Source organism: Falco biarmicus, chromosome 11 (assembly GCF_023638135.1).
Source record: "Falco biarmicus isolate bFalBia1 chromosome 11, bFalBia1.pri, whole genome shotgun sequence".
NCBI classification, from domain to species: Eukaryota; Metazoa; Chordata; class Aves; order Falconiformes; family Falconidae; genus Falco; species Falco biarmicus.
This window is the reverse complement of record NC_079298.1, coordinates 24980096-24998594: the sequence shown is the minus strand read 5'-3', so window position 1 is coordinate 24998594 and position 18499 is coordinate 24980096. Positions and strand designations below refer to the sequence as shown.

Genomic DNA, 18499 nt, shown 5'->3' with positions numbered 1-18499 from the left:
GCACACAAAACCCCAGTTAATTGAAAGGAATGAAAGCTTTACCTTTTATAGAGTTCTCTGGAACAGATTGCAGAAGTTTTCTTGATCGGTATCAATACAGGATGGTGGAGAGTATGTGTTACTTGTATTTTAGTAAGATACCACCCCCCCCACTCCCCCGGAACACAACTTAGCTTTTTTCATAATGGAACGGCCACAGAGCACTCAAAACTTTTTTTTACCGCCACTTTTTTCTGTCTTCTAAGCTTCATAAGCCATTCAGAAGTTCCCATAACACTTCCTCTCTCAGTGTATTTTTTCCAGCCTACTATTCCAAATACAGGTAAAATAAAACAATGAACAACTACACAGTCCACATGGGAACATAGCAAATAAGCTAAAAATTCCAGTAAAAGCATTTCAAAGTAATCTGCTAAGCCAGTTCATATTGAAAAACCAGCAAAGATACACTTATTTTTGTTCAGCAAGCAATACCAGTGATTTAGGCTGTTTGCAGCTGTAACGATGACAGAAAAAGTCTTTACACAAGCCTGTTACCTCACCATCAACTACGAATTAATATTTTATGAAATAATTTCCTCCTTAAATCCACTGGACTCTTGCCAAGTAAATGTCATTGCAATGTTTCCCACATGGTTTTTACAATGTTATACTAATCTTCCCAGTATGTAACTAATCTTACTGTGTGACTTCCACAGCTTTTTTTATTAAACATAGTTCAACAGGGCAAGAACCACACCTACACGGGTTTAACAACGACTTCAGTCTCAATAGTGATATTTTTCCAAAATGTGGATGAACAATGGGAGTTAATTGAGGAAAAAAACGAATACCTAAACTCATAATACAGATTCACAGCAGTGCACTAGTGCTTGTGCTCGGTCTCCAAGACAAGAAAAAAAAATTACACCAAATTAGATTATCCTTAATCTTATCTTTTCATCCTGAAACACTAACAGCTAAACATTACGCTTAAGGAGGTGCATATGGATATGAATATATACTCTGAATCTAGAACATGCTGCATAGTTAAAATTGGACTGTTAGCCTTTTTTTTTTAAAAAAAAAAAGTAGTGTCTTCCTCCTTCCCACTCCCAAACCCCACAACAAAACACAAGTCAAAATGAAGGGAAAGAAAATAATTTATTAGCGATTTCACAAGCAAACTAACATACACTTATGTAAGTCTTGTGACAGTTTAAAGATATCTTTAAGATGAGAAAATTCTATAATCTCCCTTAAATACTTTAAAAATGCTACTACGCACAGTTCAAAAGTCCTGATGATTATGCTGCTTCTTCCCCCAGCTTGATAATACTTGAAAGAGATGGAACACAAAAGGGACCTGGAACATCACAAAGGTAAGTTAAAAGTAAGTACAAACAGAAACTAGTGTTATGCTTTCTTTTGACAACTACATTGAAAGATGTTCATTATTTAGAGAAGGGCTGAATGTCTGAAAAAAAACTGATTTAGGAGATATAGGCTGTATTAGTTTTATATTAAGTTAAATGAGAATGTAATATGAAACCCACAAGAGAAATGTGTCACTGGCAACAACACTACCTCAATACAGAGAATCTAAAAAAAAAATAAAACCAACAAAACTGTAGCAGTGATTAATAGTTGATAAACAGTTCAATTCCAAACACTTCATTGCAAGATACTGTTAGATTTTCTTCTCTACTCTAAAAAGTAGTAAGGAATGTACAAACTAAGTCAACTACAGATAATTTCATGTATACCAAGACAACAGTAATCATCAAATAATCTAAATACTGGTCAATCCTTTAATATTAAAGAATTTCCCTGCAATATATTTTTACCAACGTATCGTATTTATTTAAAGAAAAACAAGACTACACCCTCAGTGCAAGCTCAGTACAGCTCCATGCACATCAGTGAAACAGTACTAGCTTGTACAAACTAAGGAATTGGACCACAAATTGGCAAGTTATATGACCTTTGAGGAAGAAGGTGGAGGCCACCTTTTAAGACTAGGAACCTTCATTGTATATATTCACGCAACATAGACAACTTTTCCCCCCACCCTGAAAAAGTGCCCTTTTCTTTTCGAATTACCAGATCAGTTCAAGCTCTAACACATGTAAACTCCTCCCCACACCTACTCTATATGAGAACTTCAATGTAGTTGAGTGCTACGGGAAACATTGCACAAAAAAAGGATACAACAAGAAAGGATACACTCTGCATGACAGTATTACTGCAGTATTTACGCAGGAATGTTTCTAAAGAAGAACAGCAGAATGTGGTTTAATTTTACTTGTTTCTCAGTATTACATACACATAACTTTATGCTACCTATAAAAAGCAAATATGCCCTTTTGATAAAATACAGTTTTGACCCCTTATGAGACTTAATGAGGGCTGATGAGTCCACCAATACTACACTCCATATTCAAAAGTAAATACATTTTTTGATAACTTGAACTATTAGGCCAACACCAGATTTTTCTGTCTCAATTCTCCTTCAAGTCTCTGCCATTCTACAGACTCATTTTTTCCATCAGGTCCAAAACCCAATCATGTTTCCATTCAATGAAGGCTTTAAAGTCACTTCTTCCCTATGAAGAAGCTGGAGACCTTTCAACATCAGTTTCTTCTAAATAACCATTCTCCCAAAAAATTTATTTTAGCTACAGAAAAGTCACCCCAACTACTGACTGAAATTTTTGCCAGTCCATCAAGAAAATGGCCTTTCAGCCAGCAAGGGGTTACATAGTCTTTTTATAAACCAATGTATTATTTTCGCTACAAAGGATAAAAACTTTGTAGACAATATAAGCAGTAAAAAATAAAAATATTTGCAATAACATTCATGAATTAACACAGCTTCTTCCTGTTTAAAAATAATCAGGAGTTTAACTTAATTTTTTAACAACTAAATTAAACGTAACAAGAGAACAACATGGAGACACAGCATACAATCAAATTTGAAGTCCCTCAGATGTTCACATGAACTTGTTCATATGCATATTTATGTCTCAAATGAGAATCTGACACTGTTCTTCCTTACAGACTCAGATGTCTACCATGACTTGTGCACCATATATCAGCATCTATCAGAATATTCTAACAGGAAAAACAGTCACACAGAAATAGGATTCAGTTTCATCATTAGTTGGGAAGTGAAATGAATGTTTCTCATTAAACCTCATGGATACCTAGAAATCTGTATTAGGCTTTGGCACATTCAGTGATTTTTACATATAAGTGGTCAAGGTAAGGAAGAAGAAGTTCTGCCCACGATACATTAAACCAATGACACCAAGGTAACTCATGTAAGACTTTCAGGTGCACAAGTAAGTATTGCATAAGTACATGTTTGCTGACTAAAAAAAGCTTTTGAGTTGACCATCAATGTGATTAATAATAACGAGGTGCTTATTTGGTTTTCTTTATGTATTAAGTCAGCATTGCTAGTGAAGCTGGAATTAGACGTACAAAATTGGAAAGACAGAATTCCTAAAAGAATGAAAGTGTTCAGACTTCATTTATAAGGCTTGCAATAGATAAAATACTTCACATTTCTTTCTGCCACTTAAAGAAACCTTAGTAATTTTCTTATTACACGCTGAATAAAATAATATAAATACAAGGTTTTCTTCTAACAAGGAAGGAGTAAGGAAAAAAAAAAAAAGACTGAAACATTCCCATAAACCCTCATTCCTAATAGAATACTTTAGCCAAGGCTCATTTCAGTGACCAATACAGAAGAATGCCTGAAAGAGTGATCTTTAATTTTATAAAGATTTTGCAAACCACCAATCAGTAACTCAAAATAGGAACTAGTAAAACAAAACAGCATCTCAGAAATGATGGAAAGAAGCTCAAATGTTGTCTAAGGATTTTTCATCAGATTAATGATAGAACAAGAAACCTGCAACTGAAATAACTGTTATAAATAGAAATACTACCCATACAATAACCATACTGCAGTGTTCCAACCAAGTTTTAAAAATCAAAGACAGCTGTTTATATCCTTTATTTCAAACTTCACATCTTTTTCCAAAGTAAAAATGATCACAACATCCAGATTAAAAACACATCATGGATTAAGTAGAACGTTTCAGAAGCATTCAGACTAAGCTTTGAGTTCATTTGGTCTTAGATAGAGGCATAACCAGAGTGATGCCCAACTGAAATATGTAATTAAATTAAATGTCTTTTAAATTTGAGCTAGCTGATCTGTCAGAGGGTGCAGGCAGAGAAATAAGCACTTTAATTCTTGCACCAGTTACTTCACATGCCAATTTGACAGTTCACTAAATATTTTCTAGGCCACAAAACCCTTCACAGCTACATTAGAGCTGATTTTGCTTGAGTTACTCCCACATAAAACACAGTTAAGAGGAAGCAGTAGTGAAGTAAAGCTTTATGACAGGAAATAAGGTTAAATAGTGATTACTTTCTGCTAAAAGTTACTTTCCCATCAAATTTAGACACTAATGCCAGAAATCTGGACCTATGCATTCCAAAACAATGGAAATTTGCATCAATGCACCACTAAGTAGCACTTTCTGACACAATATCCTTTCCTAAATCAGACAAGTTCAAAGGAAGCTGCAACAGCATTAAGATCTCAGTTTCCAACATCAGTAAAGCCAAAGGCCCTTTACAGAGCTAGCAGAAGTGAGTTTATTGCTGGAAACAGTTCTTCAGAATCACTTTACAATGGAAGGGAAGGAGAAAAGAGGCAACTCTTTTCAAAGCCAAAATCCCAGGAGATAACTAAAAAGCTAAGTGGTCTGATTCCACAGAATTACTCTCCTTAGCTCCCCAGATTAAGGATTAGAGAAATTGACAACTACCCTAGAATATCAGGATTAGGGAAATAGCAGTCTGAGTTTCTAAACAGAGGAAGCAGCAGCATTTTAAATATACGGGAACTATATACATTGCACTCTTGTTTTCTGATATAAATGCACATTTTAGAAAAGAAAATTGTATGGAACATTTCCCCTCCACCATCAATATTCTTAAAATCACCACTAAACAGTAATAAATAAAAACAAACAACCCCCCAACAAAACAAATTAACAAAAAACCCCAGCCTATTTATTTTGATTTTCAGGCAGCAAATCCGTACCTTGTGCAGCGTTCTACTTTTTTCTTTTCCCTTCATTGGCATCTTGTTTTGGTCTAGCTGAACGAGCAAATTGCTGAGATTCTATTAAGGACTACAAGTGTCAATGATTAACAAGTCAATCAAGAAGCAAAAAAGTATTATTTCAAAATATAGTTTAAAAAGTTACCCTTACCTGTAACGTAAATCAATTCTACTATGGTATTAAGTAACTAATAGACGTTATTGTTACGATAAAGATTAGGACCTCGCTGATCTGCAGTACAAAAAATGTTAAGGGAGCCTGTCCAGGAGTCTACAATACTAAGTAAATAAGGAGGACTAACTGGGAATGGGTTAGGTGCAAACAGAGTAACTACAGCAGGATAAATGCTTGATATTTAGAATCCTCCATTCCAGCATGTTAGTTCCATAACTCTGTCTCAGTAGATATTTGGGAGAAAAACAGGTAAAGTAAGAGAGGCTGGGGCAAACACAAGCACAAAGAAAAGGAAATTAACCATGAAACATTTAAGTGAAAAATAAGAAAGGACTTATAGACAAGAAACAGGGCAACACAATCAAACACTGTAGAAATCCCAATGTTACATAGGCCCAAAAACTAACTGACAGAAGCAGTCTAAACAGATAAGAACATTTCTTAAATATTCTTAAAGTCTGTAAACGCAGGCTTAACCAAGTCAAAAAGCCTACTTAATACAACGGTCATACAAGCTAAGTTATTTTTTGTATTGTGTTTGTAGGATCAAAGAGCAAAGACCAGAGAAGACAATTTTATTGTCTTAAATAAAGCACGTTTACTTTCCTATTTCAGAAGGGGTGCCTCTGTATTTTTCAGCTATCATAAAATTAAATTAATGATAGTACACTGTGCTATGATGCCTAGTTTTCTTAAAGTATTTCCTCTTCCCACAGATTTCTATTAAGTATAACACTATGACAGCAAAACTAGAGACTGACTGACAGATTATGAAAAATATAATGTAAACGTCTGAAGAAAGATACAACCACCATGGGTTTTTCAAATAAGACATATCCATTTGCTTCTTTTAAAGCTTTAGCAGCTGCTTTTTCATTAGGAAGCCCAATGAAAGCCTGTCCCTTCATACGGCCTTCTTTCATCAAACGTATATCAAACCTAGAGGCAAAATTGAGAACTGGGAGTTACTCATGTTTAACCACACTTTCATATTTCACACTACAAAAATTATTCTTATGCTTCAAAGCTGAAGCAATAGTCGAAATGGGAGTAGAGCCTACAAGCAGGAATTATGTCATTGGAGACCATTTTGCCCGAGGGAGCCACTTAGCAAAATGTGACATCAGACTGCAGGACAGCAGACTGGTGTGCAACTGTAGTAAATACAACATATGCAAAACAATCAGGCACATGCAATCATCCAAACTGTTCATTGCGTCACTCAGTCAATAAACATTAAAGTTGGTAACAAAATATAAAGGCAAAATAGTAGAGTCTTCAGACACTGTTCAAAAAAAGCATTCTACTTCTGTACTTGTGATAAATGAACATTTTCAGATGAAACATTTTCTTTATGCAGAAGGATGAAAATGTCCAGTTTTTAAATCACAATCTTCAGCAGTATTATAGAAAACAAAGGGCTTAATTTTAACCAAGTGCCAAATTCACTTACATATTTCGTTCCACTTCTGACTGGAAATCAACGTATCTTCCAAAAATGAACTTCAGATCCTGAAATTAAAGGGTAAGTATAAGAGAACAGCTGATAAAAAGCCCTTGTGATAAATACTTAATTTGCTTGTTTACCTACCTTTTCTTGAACTTGTTTAGCCAGATTCTTCACATATATCCTACAGTTTGGATCACCTGGCTCATAGTTTTTGAAAACAGAGAATTTTTCCATTTCTTGAAGGAGATAGAAAAACCGACAATGTTTTAGTTCATTTACTTACTTCATATTTTTTCCTCAGTGTAAGATCACTAAGTTTAATATACAATCAATCAATAAAGGAAATACTTATTTAAACAATTTGTTGCAACAAATCAAAGAGCTATTATTAGATCATTTATTCTCACAGTTATACCTTCTCTAGAAAGTCTGTTCTTCTCTAGATCCCTTCTTGAAATAAATTCTGACGGTATTTCATCATCTTCCTCTTCAGTTTCCATTTTATCATCTGACCTAGGAGCTGGGAAAATCCTTCCAAAGCCTGTATTATTCATTTCTTCTGTGGCTGCATAAAGGTCTGAAATTTCAACACATCATGTAAGTGTTTTGTATGTTTATTCACAAGAGGATCAACAGTAAGCAAAGAAGTATACTCCCTTCAGTAATGTTTTTAATATAGTAGACTTTGTAAAGCAATTTAAACACATCCTTAAAAGAAATGTGCCTTAATCCCTGGTTTGACAAACACACCTACTCCATATGGTCCTATAAATTCTACTGTACTACAAATAAAAGCCCTGGCACCCATCACATAAGGAAAAACAAGCCTTGCTGTTCAGGCCTGTATCCAGTTCAATAATTATCTGGTTTTCATTCAAATAGACTGTATAGTAACATAAAGTACCAAGAAACGCAGACTGACCATAGCCCTGCAAGAAACCATCACACCTCATTGCTATTATCACCAGCATTTTTATAGCAGATAATCAGTGCATCACAGAGAATGAGTTGGCAATAACTTGAATGCTGCTTCCTAAGAGCTGGAAAAGGAAAATCTGAAATTAGCCTGATACATAGTGTTGAGTGTAATACCAAGAATGCATTCCTAACATTTGCTAAAAATACCGTAACTTCTAAAAGAGAGTGCAATTCATCATAAACCCACAGATCATAGGAGAGACACCTTTAGAATCCTCTAAATCATTTACTGTACCAAAGCACAGAGTTCTGTGCTTTAACATGGGAAAAACAGCAAATGCAGAGAAGACACAAGTTGGTGTTCCTAAACCCTGACGTATACCATCTATGAGAGCTCCAATACAAAAGAGTAAAAGAATTCCCTGGCCTAAATTTCAGCAGCCTTCTACACATTGAAATCACATGAATGTAGTATTAAACATACTTGAAGTAAGAAGCCTCTTACCATTTTTTTCTTCTTTTTCTGAGTTTATCTGAAGAACAGCTGGGATGTCAGTACTAATATGGAACTCTATTTTTTTATGACCTATATGCTGTGGCTGGTCAAACACATCTGAAGCTGACAGTGTAGGATGCAAATTACTGTTTAAAGGAACAATATATTAAAGATTCAGACACTGAACACAGACAAATACAAGATTTCTTCCAGATAGATCTTATGTTGTTGTTTACCGCAAATACATAAGTTGTCCATTTCATAAATTTCACCCAATACAGTTCAAGTTGATTAAAACTCTGCAAATACAGTAGGTATGGCTGCAGCAAGAGCAAACCCAATAGTTACATACCACATTAAAGAACAGACAGGCATTTGTGAAAAACTGTTATCGGTAACTTAAAAAAAACTGGCCTTGCTGCTGCTTTCACACAGCGTATAAAATAAACGAAACTTTAAAAAAATAGAGCGAATCACTTGGAAGTCCGCAGTGGCTATTGGTAAAAATGCATTCACAATTGATCGGCACATCCATAGAAACACTACACTGGTGTCTACTGTGCCATAGTACTGTAGTTTCAAAAGCCAAAGTTATTTTAAACCAAAATGGTTTTTATTCTTCCAATATCAGCCTTTTATTTTTATTTTAAATTTTTATTTTAAGACTCATCCCAAACAATAAATCCAGATTGCTTCTGTCAGGGCTGTGATATGAATTTTTTCTTTTTTTAATAAAAATCCCTTTTTCATTAATTTGATAGCAAAAGAAACAGCTTGAACCAGGCATACTCTATAGATTAAGGCTGTTGAGCATGAGGGTAAGGGAAGACTGACTCCACTACCAAATCCACCTACCCGTGAAGAATGCTTCTTTTAAAGACAGCAATACTAAAGCGAACACGATACAGATAATGTAATTTAGTAAAAGTAATGAGCTTCTGAAAAAGGGCAAAAATCACAGAAATAATACAAACCTGTGGGAAGTACACACAGGAACATTCAGTAAGTCTTTAATTCTTTGCTTTTTTCTAACACCACGCCTCTTTGTGTTTATTGGTCTCTTAGGCTGAAGCGTTGCTAATTCCATCAACTTGGTCATTCTATTTCAAACAAAATTCAAAAAAGAACAAAAGTGGTTTACAGTTTATTTGAAAATACTCATTCTGAAAAACCTTCCCGCTTCCTCAAAGCCCTTGAAATACAACTTTTCAGAATATAGTTACAAATCTAGCTACCTTAAGACAAAACTACATTAATAAGCTGTAAGACAGTACATAGATACACACAGAGCACTTCAGTGACCAATCAAAATTGTAATGAGTTCAATGATGCCCTTTCCTTCCCCAAGCACGCACCTAATTAAGACACTGAAGATGCAGAAGTGCTAAAAAGGCCCAAGTTGAACCTTTTTCAGTAATACTATTTCTGCTCTGCGGGAGTGCTCCTCCCCAATACATGTATTTTTCTGTAAATAGCACAGGGACTTTCTGATTTACTTTTCCCTTTAAATAACAAATAAAGACAACTGTTTCTTCATGTAGTATTAAAGATAAAAAAACACAACTATGATGTAATTCAGTCCCAACACTGTAAGAGAATCCTCAGTACACACAACCTCCCATTATTATTACTACTAACAATACACACTGATGTACAACGAACATTTTGGAAGTCAATGTCCACATATGATTCAGTCTGAGTAATTTACTCAGTAAAAATGTGGGAAAACGAAGAATCCAGAAAAACTAGTTCTTGCTTCCTTGTATCTGCACACACTCTTCATTCTGAATGTGTTTTGTTGTTTTTTTTGTGGGGTTTTTTGTTTGGTTTTTTTTGACACAGGAACAGATGATAATTTGCATACCAACTGACCATTTTCCTTCTCTTACTGTGATTCAAAACAGCTGTCCTGTTTTTAAGTCGCTCTGGAGCTCCTTAAACATCTGGGAAGATTATCTATATACTGCAAACATTAAGAGATTCCACCATTTGCTGAACTAGAAGCTAGAAAAGTAAAAACACCACTTTAAAACAACCCAAAGGACTGCAAATGACTAAAATGCATACCTCTCCTTTTCCTCCTCATTATCACTTTCATATTCTGATTCATCTCCACTAGATGGTTGCTCTTCCTCCTCTTCAGGCAAAGGAGGCTCTTCAGGAGGCAGAGGTGGGATTGGAGGAGGTGGCACAGGCACTGGTAAATACTCTTCATACTAATTATAGGGAAGAAGTGGAAAAAACAACTAAACATTTTAAGAAAAAAGCTGCGTATCTTGTTTTCCTTTACATATAAAAACAGTGAAACCAATAAATTAGAACATGGCAAGAAGCATTTTTATAGGGATCTAGATGCTCTTTTGCTAAACTAAATTACTAATGAAAGCTTTCCACAAGAAAAAAAAATTGCTGCATTCTCAAGTGAAAGTCTGAATGTTTTCATTCCTTTAATCTGAGGAGTTAAATAAAAATAGCAAACGTGGCCTTGGGTTTTTACTTTGCACTCAGCTTGAAAGAGTTCCCTGAAAAGAGTACAGTCCACACATATGGGAGGGAGGCCTAAGTTCCCAAGTCATCTCAGTTTCTACACTGAACCTTCCACTACCTATCAAAGTTGCATTTCTGAAGGCACTGATGTCTTCTGACATTAGAAATACTGTGCCCTTTAGAAACTGCTCCAAGAATTTCAAGGACTGGCTTCTCACTTTACTACTCTTTTTTGCATAACCACTAAATTTGCAGTGTTTAACCTGGCCCAGTAGCAGGCAATTAATAAAATTATTGCCAGAAAATCAGTGTGAATTTGTTTATTTGATAATTTATAGCTCCCCTGTTATTAGAAGCAGGTGTTCTATTAGAGCAAATACAAAGTGTAGCAGAGCACAACTTCACTATACCCAAATACTGTAGCTATCACTACTAATGCAAGTCCTCACTTGTTCTACCTTCCACTGGCAGGCAGTTAACTACTCTATCACAGCCAACAGAATTGAAACCACAGAGGTCATATTTCTACTTCCCTTCAGAAACAGTTCCCCCTAAGCCTCTGCCAGTTTCTCTCAACAACCATCCTGGAGACAGAGCAAATTAAATCTGGAAGCGCTGTATAATCTCGTTAACAATCTGAATCTAATCAGAACTCTAAAGAAACACATAGATCACAGAACTTAATTCATCTTTGTAAGGCAACACGCTAATGGTGTTCTTTATTTCCTATGTTTGTAGCATGATGTTATAACCTCCCCTTTTTTTCTTTTATACTCAAGTTCCAACTATCCCAGTGCTAGTGCCATGCACGTGTTATTTCTTTAAGTGTAGTTGAAAAGATATCTTTAGAAGACTAATATGCACATCTTAACCAATGAAATACAGCAGTATTTGCTATCCTCTAGAGATTACTCCAACTTTTAGAAGTTTGAACTTAGATCTCCTAACAAGTTGCTAATATTTTAAATTGTGAATCTGTTTTACAGTACTTAAAACATATCAAAAAAGTTACCATGGGAGGACGAGCAGTAATTGGTCCAAAAGGTGGAGGAAGATTCATTTTATTCATAAGATGAAGTACCTGAAACAATTCAAGTTAGAGTAAGTTTTCCACTAAATAAATAAATGGAAACAGTTCCTTTCTAGGTATCAAAGCCAATAACTTCTGGCAGGTGTAAATCAGCATAATTTTAATGAAGACATAACTGCACTGGTTATTAATCAATGTGAAACCCTGCATTTAAGACCCAACAACTAATGGCAAATATGAGCAACACCCTAAAAAGGCTAATCAAAAAAAGTAAAGCATCTTTTCAGAATGAAATTCCAAGTACTCAAATCACATCTAATTAGGAATATCACATCCAGTTAAATCTTCAGTGTCTATGAAGTACGTTCCTTCTGGTCAACAAAATCTTATTATCTCAACATAGTAAAAAATTAACATTGGTTAACACTATTATAGGTAAACTAACAATAATTATTACGACAAAAATTATTTCTGTGGATAATTAAAATAGGGAAAAGGAGTTATTTTTATTTTTCAACTTTTTTTTTTTCCTTTTTTACTTACCTGGACATAAAATTTGGGCACGCTTGCCAAGGCATTTGCTATATTTGCTAGAATTGTACTTGAAGGTGGCGGATATAAATATTTGAGGCAAGAATTGATGGGAAAGGTGAGGCTGAGGGGGAAAAAAAAAAGATAAAAACAAGACATCTTAGCACCATTGCCACATAAATGACTGGTAACAATTAATGATTACTACAGCTTTAACTATTCACTACATCTGAAGTACGAAATATTATTATTTCCCCTAGAACAGTTTTGGGCCACCTCAATATAGCCTTCAACATTAGGGTCCCTAACATCTGTTAGATGTTTAACATCTGTCCCCTAACACAAGGCAGACATACTGGGGTTCGGTACAATGGAAGTACCAACACATGCAGAAAGCCTAAAGCACACAACTAGTATGCCCAAAAGCCCAGCATAGCATGCTGTACAAACACCATAAACTCAATGCTCAAAGTGCTGGGTTTATTAGCCCCAAAAGAAATCTATTCTTCCTGCATGCAAAAATGCAAATGGTGGAAAAAAGAACAGGAAACCTCTGGGAAAAACACTAAACAACAGTATTCTGCTGTTAACACTGGGACAACCTACCCAGTCCTGAAACCTTTCCTGAGGAAGTAATGCACAGGGCTAGAAGGCTATTATGCAATCCACAACCTCATGGCTCAAAGTACCAGTCACTACCCAACTGTGAGGGTTCTAAACTTGAAGAACAAAAATCTCATCTTTACGAAAATTCCTACAGGTATGCATGTAGAACAATAGCATACCATGAACCAAAATTTTCTTCTTGAACAGTACACAACACTTATTTCAAAATAAGGTGTAACAGAATAAAATAATTAAGACCAAAAAAACCACTAACCCATGATTTGGTGCAATTCCATTCTCTATTTTAACACAGCTTGGTTCTTTTTTCTCTTCTTCTTTCACTGGTTCTTCAGAACTGAAAATTAACTTAGTATTATTTAAAAGAGGGCAAAATTTAAGTGCCTTACATAATATATGAAATATGTTTAGTCTCATCTATTAAAAATATAATAGATTAGTATAGTATTTTTAACATCTTTTATCAATTACTACAGCCATTATTAATACTTAAGAATTAATACATGTGGATTATTATAGTAGCCAGACTTCTAAAATAAATATTTATGCAGATTTAAAAGTCTCCCCATATATTTAAAGACTAAAACCTACTCACAAGAGGAGAACTAAAATTATTTCACCTTACTCTCTGTTCAAAGACTAAAAAAATCAAAGATATTAAATTATTGATTTGTTCATATTCAGAAAGTGGAACAACTAACTTTAAACTTCTACATCTCATTTTAATTAAGAACTATCACATAGCTTCAATCACTTGCATATCACACAGGTAAACTTGAAAGCCTAATCATGCAAATTACTTTAACTACTTGAGAGACAATTGAAACACAAACTATCACAGTTCTGGGTCACATTGATTTTTTTTTCATTTTTGTTTTTAAATACTGCAAATTCTTTAACTATTTGAAGGGAGACTGGCAGTTTTACATTTGTTCGGCTCATACTTCGAGCTAGATACATGCAAATCAGCTCCAGCTTAGAAGACAGTGGCTATAATAGTAGTCATATATTTATGCTAGCACTTGTCAGTTCTGCCTGACTCTTCATTAGATTATGAAGAAAAATCAGGAAAGCACTGCATGCGCTGCTTAACAGCAAAAGAAAATTACACTCCTGAGAAAAATAAAATAAGAGTCTTTTTCAAGCACAGGGAACCTCTTCAACACAGAGGTCAGTTTATGCACACTGGAGTCTTGCTCTGTAAATGAGAACAGGACCACCTGCTGATTAAAGATATTAGCAACTATAGGAATAAGGATGGGAATTATTTCATGACAATACTGAATGAAATAATACCAATGGGAGGAATGCAGTCACTTATCTATAAATCTGAACCTGCCTGTTAACACTTCTAAATGGTTACAATTTATCATTTAACAATAACACAAAAGAATCACAAATACAGCATTTCCTTTCCTTGACCACAAACATAGAAACTAAATGGTTACGCACATACCTTTTACACTTCTCTGAGACAGAGGGCTGGCTAAGTACCTGCACACTATCTTGCTCCTTTGCAAATTCAACTACTAAGGTGTGACCTAAAAGTTTCAGCTGATGTAGTCTTGACAAAGCCTTCAAATAATTTTAACAGAGGAAAGAAAGAAAGGGAAGAGGAAAAACATCAGAATTACTCCAAAGTGTAACTGTTTTATCTTTGATTGGTAAACTAGCCATAGGATGCAGTCCCAACTGCTTTAAGCTAAGCCTGTGGCACTACAGACACAGGTAGTTCTGCACTGTTCCTGCCTTCACAGCCCTGCTTTTAGCAGCCCCTTTCAAGCTGGCAGGAAGGAGAAAGATGAGGTTGCACAGCTAGAACCATTTCAGAGACAGGTCATCTGAACACAGCAGTGAGACTGCAGCCTTAATGATACCTATTACATAGCCTAGTAAATCTCTGTGACTTTAAGTAACCAACCTCTTTCTCGTGAACCACAAACATGTTGAACTCCCCTAGTAACAGCTGGGAATTTTAAAATCAAGACTCTTAACTGTGACACTAGGAAGCTCCAGCATTCTGCAGGTACAAAGCCCGATAGATAGGCCGTTAACAACTGATACAAAGCAACCTAAATTCACCACTGTTCACCACACAGTCTCTGTAACTTTTTTGAGTAGAACTTTAAAGCATGGCCTAAAATAAAAAAATCAACACCAAAAAAACAGGGCATAAGAGGGAAGTTCAGGACATGGACTTACAAACCATTACCAGTATTACTTTTTTGGTATTCATGTGCCCCATTAACATGGTAGTTTCCTTTTTCTTATCAAAGTTGGGCATTCAAGGCAGTCTTGAATTGCGTACATCACTATGTCTGAATTTTATGGCAAATATGTAATTATGCAGGAGACAAGTAAATTATGTTTGGTTTGTGGTTTACGTATAAATGCATATACACCCTAGACATCATTAGCCCTGATGTGTCTCAACTCATGTAAACTTGCCATGCTCTAAGTGACAGGTTGGATCAGATGACTTCCACAAGCCTCTTCCAGCCCACCTCTTACAAGTAGAGAAATGTTTGTTTCATCAAATACTTCAAGCACCTCCTGAAATAGAACTTTAATATTATATTGCTCTGCTTTTTTTTCCCCTCCAAACCCCGGAGTACTAAATGACATATAAAACATTTTAGGGCACAACTGACAATTCAGAAGAGTACTTTGCTAAAATAACGAACTCAGTACAAACCTTCACAGCTGCATTTTCACTGGGAAAGGTAGCAAAAGCAGTGTGTTTCTAGAAAACATAAAAAAAAAATGTCATAGTGAAATCAAATCAAAAAGGTATGATTGCATGTAAAACATATACCCACAAGTGATGCACAAGTTCAAGTTTACGTATTTGAAAGCTTCCACACAGTAATCATCTAACTCCCATACAGGGCAAAGGTGAAGGAGTGGAGAACATTTTTCTTAATAATTTAGGACAAGTACTTCCTGCAGTCAAAAATAAAGACAGGAACTCAGCAGTTTGAGAAACACAGGAAAACAGTTTTTTTTTTTTAAGTGAGCAAAGCCATAGTAAACTGCAAGAAAGTAAAAGTTTCGCCCTCTTTTCCAAAAAGGAAATTTATTTCAGCATCTCTCAGCAGAACATTTTCATCAAAGCAATTCCTAAAAGTAATACTTTTCCTCCTACAAAAGTCGTTACTGTTGTTGTGCTCTGAAAGTTTGGATGGTTTCTAAGTAATTTTCCCTTTTATTTTTTTTTTTTAACTTAAGCTTTCCTAACAAGATCAAATCCTCACAGAATACTCAGTACATCTTAAATTTGCTTTAACAAACGTTATTACTTCATCTTGCCACTACGTGGTCCAGTATTAAAACTGCAAAACATCAATATTGTTCTAAGAAGGAAAATCACTGTTATTTTGAAAAACTAGTATTTTTAACATCCTATAAAAAAAAAGCATGACTATGACACAAGATAAGGACATTGTTTATCTGTAATTCTGCAGAAATACAAGGGTCTTGCCAAACAGTATTCATCGCCAGACTGATACTCCTACATTTTTGCAATTTGGACGAAAGAAAAAATAAAAGATTTCAAGAAACAGGCCTGTGAAACCGTAACTCTACACCAACCAACAGACCCTTCTGCACTGCGTTTCCACAGCTTTACTCCGAGTAACACGCGAGGCCGAAGCTGAGGCCAAGGGCCGCCCTCCCGCCCGCCCCGCCCGGGCCCAGCCGCGCTCCCTCGGCGCGCCGCGGCCCGCTGCGCCCCCAGGAGAAGGATGAGCCCCGACCTGGCGAACACGGCCGCCCCCTCGCTGCGGCCCGCTCCGCGCCCCTGAGGCGTGGCAAACGGCCGGGGGCGGCGGCAGGTCTTTCCTCCCGCCCCCGGAGTCGCCCCAAGCCCCGGCCCTCACCAGCCGCCCGTGGTCCGACAGGACGCGCACAGACACCGCTCCGAAGTGCTTCAGCAGATCCTCCTTCTCCGCCGCCGCCAGCTCGGCGGGCAGGTGCCGCACCAGCAGCGTCCGGCCCCGCCGCCGCGCCACGCCGGGGTGAGGCGGGACGCCCGGGTGAGGCGGGCCGGCACCCAGCCCCGGGCCGGCACCCAGCCCCGGGCCGCCTGCCCGCGCCTCCTCACCGCCCGGCGCCGCCATCGTAGCGCGCAGGGCCGGGACGACCGCGACGCGCACCCGGAAGCAAGGGGACAAGTCACGCGAGAGCTGAGGGTTGGGCTTTAAAGTCTCGCGAGACTGGCGTGGATCTGGCGGGAAGCGCGGGCAGAGGTTGTCCGCGGGGCGTGGCCGGGCTGAGGGGAGGGTGCGTCCGGTCGCCCCTGTCGCAGTGCGGTGGTCTCTGCTAGCAGCTGGTGGGCGGAAAGGGGCCCGGCGGTGATCTGCTGAGGCTGGCTGTGCGGTTCCTTTGGCCCCGGTGCTGACGGGCGGCTGGAGCAGCAACCTGAGCCAGTCGTCGGGGTCTCCCCACCCCGTCGGTCTCGCCAGTGCTGGGCTTTCTGTAAACTCTTCTTTAGTGCCATGCCTCTGTCAGTTGATACCTTAAACTGATAATGTACAAAATCTGCCTTAGTCAAACCTGAAATAATGCTCCAAAGGGAGAGATGACCCTTCGCTTCTTTTCCTCCCTTAAGAGTGAAGAGCTTGTCTTCAGACCAAATTATACAAAGCTGTATTACTTTCAACATACCTTTCTCATTAGCCTTTAGTTGAAGAGGCTGCTTTTTTTTCTTCCTGTTGCTTTACCTGAACAGCAAGGTATTAAGATCTTTCTGGCATAGGCATTAATGTGGTTAAGTCAAGCAGCATGGGTGAAGCACAGCCACAATTATAACCTGTAATTCTGAGCATGAGATGGGATCCTGCAGCATGAGCAGTGAGCGCACAGGCAGTTCCTAGCCAGCTACTACTGTGACCAGGCTGGCTGATCCAAAGCCTGTCTTTTTTTCTGAGGCCAGAGGCTGTGATCTCAAAAGGCCGGGAAAAATCCCCAAGCTTGACTGATGAAATCTCAGCTCTTACTGTATCTAATTAGCTGGTTGCTGGCTGGCAAAAGCACTGCCTGCCTAGATCACTATTGCCATTGGCTCAGGGTCCAACAGAGGCATAGCACCTAATGCCGCTGTGCAGAGCACCTGAGGCGGCTGCGCAGAGCCTGAAAGACTTGCCCTGCTGCTGGGCGGCAAAAGCACAGAGGGAGACCCAAGCTCTGGGACTGGTGTCTGGGGTGTGCTGAAGCCAGCCACAGAGAAAACATAGATTGTAGGCTGTGCAGTGTACCTGCTGAATAGGGGATGATTGTTTATTGTGTCATTGAATCGAAAAAATTAAGGCTACTTGTCTCTAAAGTCCTCAAGGCCTCTTTTCCTTCAAGAGTCATGATGGCCCTGGCACTGTATGTGCAGTACACCTGACAAGTCTTAGGCCATGCTTATTTCACTGACAATGAACACTGACAATTTGTGGAAGGAACTGGCCATTGTGGGTGGTCACAGTGATCTCACTGAGTAGATCCAAGTTCATCCAGATAGTTTTAGAAGGAGCCGAGAAAAAAGACTGGGGAAGCACAGGATGTTCAAACGAGATCTAGGAGAAAAGCAGAAATCTACCAGTGATTTCTTACAGGATCTGTTACTGCGTATTTGTTGTTGTCATTAGTATAAGCTAGGAAATATCTATGAA

General features: G+C 37.6%; 1 protein-coding gene across 3 annotated transcripts; it reads right to left on the bottom strand.

Annotated features, from left to right (window-relative positions):
- Nucleotides 1–1124: 1124 nt before the first annotated feature.
- Nucleotides 1125–17017, bottom strand: RNPC3 (RNA binding region (RNP1, RRM) containing 3). 3 transcript variants are annotated; one of them, XM_056355395.1, is made up of 15 exons: nt 16721–17017; nt 15538–15585; nt 14299–14417; nt 13099–13179; nt 12231–12342; nt 11670–11738; nt 10238–10386; nt 9145–9270; nt 8180–8316; nt 7172–7333; nt 6898–6992; nt 6760–6818; nt 6113–6245; nt 5111–5183; nt 1125–2249 (listed from the first exon to the last, which is right to left on the bottom strand). In XM_056355395.1, the coding sequence occupies exons 1-14, from the start codon at nt 16958–16960 to the stop codon at nt 5124–5126; spliced, it is 1590 nt and encodes a 529-aa protein (XP_056211370.1). In that variant the 5' UTR covers nt 16961–17017; the 3' UTR covers nt 1125–2249; nt 5111–5123. The 3 variants fall into 3 exon arrangements, with proteins under 3 accessions (XP_056211370.1, XP_056211371.1, XP_056211368.1); XM_056355396.1 differs by having other exon boundaries at nt 1125–1345; XM_056355393.1 differs by having other exon boundaries at nt 1125–5183.
- Between the last annotated feature and the right edge of the window lie 1482 nt (nt 17018–18499).

Bases quoted from the DNA above. Each gene is read 5' to 3' on its own strand.
- RNPC3 (XM_056355393.1), bottom strand. From the start codon at position 16,960: ATGGCGGCGCCGGGCGGTGAGGAGGCGCGGGCAGGCGGCCCGGGGCTG. The intron at 12,343-13,098 runs GTTAGTGGTTTT...TTTCCCCCTCAG, and splicing joins GGAATTGCACCAAATCATGG to CCTCACCTTTCCCATCAATT. The intron at 6,993-7,171 runs GTATAACTGTGA...ATCTCCTTCAAG, and splicing joins GAACAGACTTTCTAGAGAAG to AAATGGAAAAATTCTCTGTT.